Source organism: Mesoplodon bidens, assembly GCF_964165515.1.
Source record: "Mesoplodon bidens genome assembly, chromosome: 4".
Classification (NCBI taxonomy): domain Eukaryota; kingdom Metazoa; phylum Chordata; class Mammalia; order Artiodactyla; family Ziphiidae; genus Mesoplodon; species Mesoplodon bidens.
In genome coordinates, this window is record NC_138160.1 from 128,900,215 (window position 1) to 128,906,214 (window position 6,000).

Below are 6,000 nucleotides of genomic sequence, written 5' to 3' on the forward strand. Positions count from 1 at the left end.
CCTCTGACTGACTCTTATTCAGCTTCCAGCTCCCCAGTGTCACCTCCTCAGGGGAGCCTTCCCTGATCCTCCCTCATTCCAACTAGTTGAGGTCTCTTTGCAGCTCATAGCCCCTTAACCAGTTGCATTTAAATAATAATATCTGAAGTGATTTAATTAATGTCAGATTCTCACTAAACCATAAGCCCCAAAGGGGCAGAGATGACATAAGTCTGGTATGTGGTATCTTCTGGGCTCAGCCTGGGGCTGGGAACAGAGTCTGTTGTCAGGAAATACTTGTTGAGTGGATGCAAGAGTCACAGACATGTTCTTCCTTTTATGTAATGCCAAGACACCAAGGCCGTCAGCATTTTCCAGCACAGAAAGTCCCACCGGCCTTACAGGCCCACCTGATGCCTTGGTGGGCAGCTTAGCCCCACGAGGGCCTAGATCTAGTGCCTGGGCTGGGTCTCAGCAGGCTGTGACATGCTTGGGGGGCTGCACCAGGCTGGCCTGGGGAGGGAGGCTTCCTACTGTGCCAGAGAGAGGCTCGGAAGAGACCGTGACACGGGCAATATGCGTGCAGGAGGGGTGGACTGTGGCCAAGGGACCAGCACAAAAAAAGATGGAAGGGGAGAAAAAGAAACAGAGACCAAAGAGACACAGGGAAGGACGAGAGGCAAGGGCAAAGAGAGAGAGAGAGACAGAGAGACAGCCCAGAAGCCTAGCCAGCATCATCTTGCTCTCCCTGCACTGGGAGGTAAGACTCTCGCTCGATGCCCTGTTGGAGCCAGTGTGTTTGTGTACTTACACGTCCACATGCACGTGTGTGTGTGTGTGTGTGTGTGTGCACTAGCAAAAGGATGCAGGCGCTGCATTCCAAGGCTCTGCCATCACCCCACTGAGAGGACCGGGGCCCAAGACTGCAGGGGTGCTGGCAGCAGTCACCACGCGCTTGTGCAGGGAGGCGGGCAGGCAAGAGGGAAGCTCGGCAGTGTCAGTGTGTCTCAGGCTATGTGGAGGCGGAGGCCTGTGGCATGCACCAGAACATGTGCGTGCCTTCCGCTCTGCTGGCTCGGAGGAGGAGGGAGGAAAGGCTGTCCCCTTCCCACCTGCCCCCCAACTTCCCATCCTTGGCCTCTGGCCCCTGCACACCATCTGGTCCCCTACCAGACCCTGCTTCTGCCTCTCCCTGTGGCCTTGGGCAAACCACCTCTCCCTGGGCGTTGGCTCCACCGTTGATGCTTGTGAGACACAGTGTCTATGGTCCTCCCAGCTCTGGTGTTCTGGAAACCTGAAATTTCCCAAGGGTGCCTTCCACAGACAGAGGCTAAAGAGGGTAGCAACTCTAATGGCACATTTCAGCATCTGCTGAAGTGTTCTGATCCCCATTTCACAGATGGTAAAGCTGAGGTACACCAAGGACAAGGAATCCACCCAGGGTGGTGCCTCAAATTAGAAGGAGAATCATGATTGGACAATAAGTGACAGTTCAGAGTTCCCTCGCCCACAAGGCCACACCCCTCTTCCCTGGAAGTGTTCCCCAGAGAGGGCACCAGAAGCGGCCCCTCTCATCAACCCTCCCCCCACACGCAGGGGGCTGGAGACCCACACCCAAGCCTGAGAGCTGCCACCAGTATGCTGAGCTGGTCATTCCACCTTCTCAAGCCTCAGTCTCCTCATCTGTAAGATGGGCGAGTAAGTTCTCTGCCTCCCTCAGAGGTAATGGGTGGAGAGTGACACACCGGCCCCAAAGTGCTGTGAAGGTGAGAGGTTATTAGAAGCAAAATAAAAGCACAATACCGGTCTTTGGTGGGAGGAGTACATCGATGCCCATGTGTTTTCTCCCTCTCCAATATTACACCATCGATCCTCCTAACAGCTCTGCCAGGGAAGGGCGGGATTGCTAAACACATTTTGCAGATGTTAGAGCTTATGTCCCAAGAGAGAACCTAAGCACCCAGGACCCTGGGCTCCCCCCCAACCCCAGCGCAGGGAGCTGCCTCTGGTCCCCAGTGTCCCCCACTGATCGGCCCAGCCTAAGCCCCATTCATGATACAAAGCCATGGAGGTAAGAGGGCTTGGGGGGGCTCTGGAGCTAGCTTTTCCCCCTCCTTTGGGCAACCTTGCTGGCATCTGCAGCCCCTCCCCTAGCCCCAACACCGCCCTTGAGTCAGTTTCAGACCCACTTCTAGAGAGGAAAGAGTGGGTTGCAAGCTCTCCAGCCTCCCTCTCTCCTCCCCCACCCCTTTCTCAAGTAAAATCCCCTTCTGAGCCTCTTTCTCTGCAGCCCAGTGATTACACAGGCTGCAGGGTAATTCTGCGTCTCTGACTAACCTCTCCTGGGAGTGGGATCCAAAGCCCAGAGCATGTCAAAGGCTGGTGGAGGCATCCTCCTTCTCCACCTCTTGGAACCCAACCCTGTCCCCTGATCTTGGTCTTCGAGAAGGCTGGGTCTGCGGGGGAGCTCTGGTCCCAATGCCCGGGCCCACTCTGACCCTGCCTGCAGCTGGAGTCGCTGCAGCCTACCTTCTGCCTCCAAACAAGCATCTGTGCTCCTAAGGTCTGGGCTTCCATTTCTCTCTTCCATGGGAGGCAGGAGGATTGGGGTCAAGGGAGGAGGGAGTGAGCTAGTCTCCGGGTCCCAAGACAGCCCCACCTCAATCCTCTAGGGAAACTGGAATCAAGTGCCTGGCTTATGTGAATCATATGCTGCAGTGCGACCTTCGTCCAGTGGCATCAAGAGGCCCCAGGGCCCTGATTCCAGCCCACGCTCCTTCAACTGGCTGCCCACCAGGCGGGGGAGGAACTGGCAGCCCTACCACGAGCTGCTCAAAGGCCTGCAGTCAGGAGCCAGGCCTCACTGGGCAGGGTGCCAGGAAGCCCTCGAGAGGCACGTGTCCTCCTCTCCAGCTGGGCAGCCAGGGCCCTTCAGAAGGAGATCCAAAGACCCCCACGTCCCCTTGGAGGGCCAGCCCAGCTGCCTCAGGCAGTCACCGTGCCAGTGATGTGAAGCGGGCTCCCAGAATGGGGGCTCGGTTTCTGGGTGGTAACAGCAGTGTCCCAGCTGACAGAGACCTTGGGTCACCAATTGAAGGATTGGCCCTGCAGGCACCTTCGTTGCTTATCCCAACAGAACAGGAGCTGTTGCATCCCTGCCAGCCTGGGGGGGTGGGGTGGGGGGCAGGGCTTAGTCAGCCCCCTCTGCCAAGCTGGGCAAACTCCAGACAAAAGGTAAAGACGTGGCAGGTCAGCTTCAGCCTGTTCATCTGAGGGCAACAATGACCCCAGTGTGCCAGGCTTGTCACTATGTCTTTATGAGAACCATCTCATTTCATCCTCCCAGCCCTTTTTTATCTTCAGGTTACGGTGGGGGGAAAGAGGTGCTATAGCCCGCCCAGTGTCACAGTGCTATGGGTGGTGAGGTCCAGACCTTGTGCCCTCTCTGGGCACTGCCACTTCCTGTCCCACTGGGCACTTGGACTGAAGCTGCACGCAGAGCACGAAAGCCCCGTCTCCTCGGTGATGCACCCAGGCCTTTTAGATCCAGGCATTAGAGGTGTAGAGCCTCATCTCCTTTTCTTTTCCAATACAAGCATCCTGAACCTCAGGCCCATCCTTAGCCTTTCCGATGTCCCGCAAGTCCTGACATTGCCTGTACCATTTCGTAAGTTTGTGTATTTTTCTAGGGAAGGTAGACTTAGACTTTCATCAGATTCCTGGAGGAATATGTGACCTAAAAAAGGTTAAGAGCACTGATGGTTGTGGAAGGAAAAGGTCTGAAATGGATCAGATTAGGCCTGGCCATGCCTGCCACCCTCACTTTTCCTGCCATGGCCACGAAAGGGCTCCCTGTCCCCTGAAATTCTGCCCTTGCCTCAATCCCTCCAAGCGACCCAGCAGACAGCGGGGCTGAGAAGGCTCACGCAGGCTCTCCCTGACAAGTCACCCCCACAGCACCCAGTCTTCATGATATCCATCTCCTCTTGGGGCAAAACATCACTTTTATTTTCACTTTGAGCGCCTGAGTCATGTCTCAACTCCATCTCACTGCACTCTGTGACGCAGTCTTCCCAAAACCGAGCCTTGCTCGCACCCTGAAAGGCAGCTCCCAGCTGATCAGGGAATCCTTGCTTCCATGGGTGCCGGAACCCAGCTGAGAAGGGGTCCCTGCACAAGTGCAGCAGACAGCCTCGGTCCTCCAGAGCAGCCCCAAACGTTTCGTTTCTGCTGTCCTGCCCCCCACATCCCCAGCACAAAAGCACACTCAGAAAGACAGGAAGTCTGCAGACAGGAGTGAGCACACAGCTGCACATGGGTGTGTGTCTGTATGAGGGAGCTGGTGTGTGCCTGTAGGTATCAGGATAGCCTGGTGTGCAAGTGTGTGAGTGTGTGTATGTGTGTGAGTGTGAGTGTGTGTGTGTGGGGGCAGCCTACTTGTACACAGCCACAGGCCCACCTCCCACATATATGCAGACACCAGCCTGAGCTCACACACGCCTTCAACACCCACACTCCCACCCGAGCCCATGGGCCCAGGCCTCACACGCACACACATAAACCTTCCTGTGGGCATGCCCCCCTGTTCCTCACAGACGTGCATGTCCAGACCTCACAGGAACACCAGTGAGCCCAAGTCCCACGTGTGCATCCTTACACAGACATATATTTACACACAGCTGATGTGCATACAGCTCTAACCGGCCATACATGTGTACACACAGTGACGCATGTACACACCTTCGTTCCCCTGCAAACCAGCCAGTGGACCTGCTTGTGCCACTTGCATCCACCCTGCAGGGCACACTTGCATTTTTAGGCCTTACACATGAAGCACACACCAGCACGTCCCTTCTGGTGCACACACATGTGAACACATGCAGACCTTTTCAGTGCATGCAAGTGTACCCCCGAGTCAGTCCTCACGCAGCAACACACATCAAAGCACACCCCTGTGTGTGCACATCCAGACCTCACAACAGCACATACCTGCTCACAGGGCCCCTCTCCCCTGCACTCCTGCTGCTACAGCGGGGACCACCCAGGGCATTGGAGCTGCTCTGCCCATGGGGAAATCTCTGCCTCTAAACTGTACCCCTACCATGGATCCATCCCCAGATCCTCCACAGACATAGCTGGCGGCATCCGGGAATGCTTCCCTGACACTCCACAATCTATGGGGCTATCCCAAAGGGCTCTCCACCCCCCACATCCTCCCACCCTTCTCTCTACACCAGTCATCAGAGGCAGGAAATGAGCTCTGGGGCTGGACAACTTTGCCAAGGGACCAGAGCTGGTGCACCCTCACATCACTAGCCCCTGCAACAGCAGTGACCCCCCACTGCTCGCCCGATTGCCCCCCCAACACCTAGGAAACCTCACCAGTGATTCCGTTATTAACCCCTGCTGTACCATTGCCCTCACCCCTGGCAGGAGCTGGCAGGGGGGAGGTGGGGAGGGGATGTGCTTACAGGGAGAAGTTGGCCACTCTGCACAGCTGCTGTAGGTGCCTAAAGGCAGGAGGAACTACCTGGGAGGTGGTGAGCTCTCTGTCACCAGAAGTAACCAAGTTGAGGGAGATGGCCACCTCAAGAGAAACTCAACAGGGGATTCCAGCCTTAGACTCAGCTGACTGGGAAGATCCCTTTTTAATCCTGTTTCTAAGAATCTGTGTGTGCCCAGGTCATGTGCATTTGTGTGTGTATGTGTGTGTGTGTACACGCGCAGACACTGCCATGCACTGTCAACCCTTCACCTCTATGCACACACTTGCCGGGCTGGCCTTGGCTCATCTTGGCAAACATGCCCGCACCTGGCTCTAGGCACTCTGCACGTACAAGTGCCCCCAAACACATGCAGCCTTCCTCCCTGTGTGTGCACTGGAAGCACTGCAGGCGCACACCCCCACCCGTGACACTGACCCCCTGAGCCCTCCAGGACTCTCTGAGGTGCAACTCACTTTCCCAGTTCCTCGAAGAGCTGGTACTCTTCCGTGAAGCGGGTGCAGGTGATGGTGGCCAT

General features: G+C 56.3%; 1 protein-coding gene across 2 annotated transcripts in view; it reads right to left on the reverse strand.

The window, feature by feature from the left end:
- CAMK2A (calcium/calmodulin dependent protein kinase II alpha) overlaps window positions 1-6,000 on the reverse strand; it is a gene marked incomplete at both ends in the record, with an annotated part of 65,211 nt that extends 59,211 nt beyond the window's left edge. For both annotated transcript variants that reach the window (XM_081230927.1, XM_081230928.1), the window contains one exon: window positions 5,939-6,000. In XM_081230927.1, the coding sequence (XP_081087053.1) occupies window positions 5,939-6,000 (62 nt within the window). The remainder of the gene's footprint in view (window positions 1-5,938) is intronic.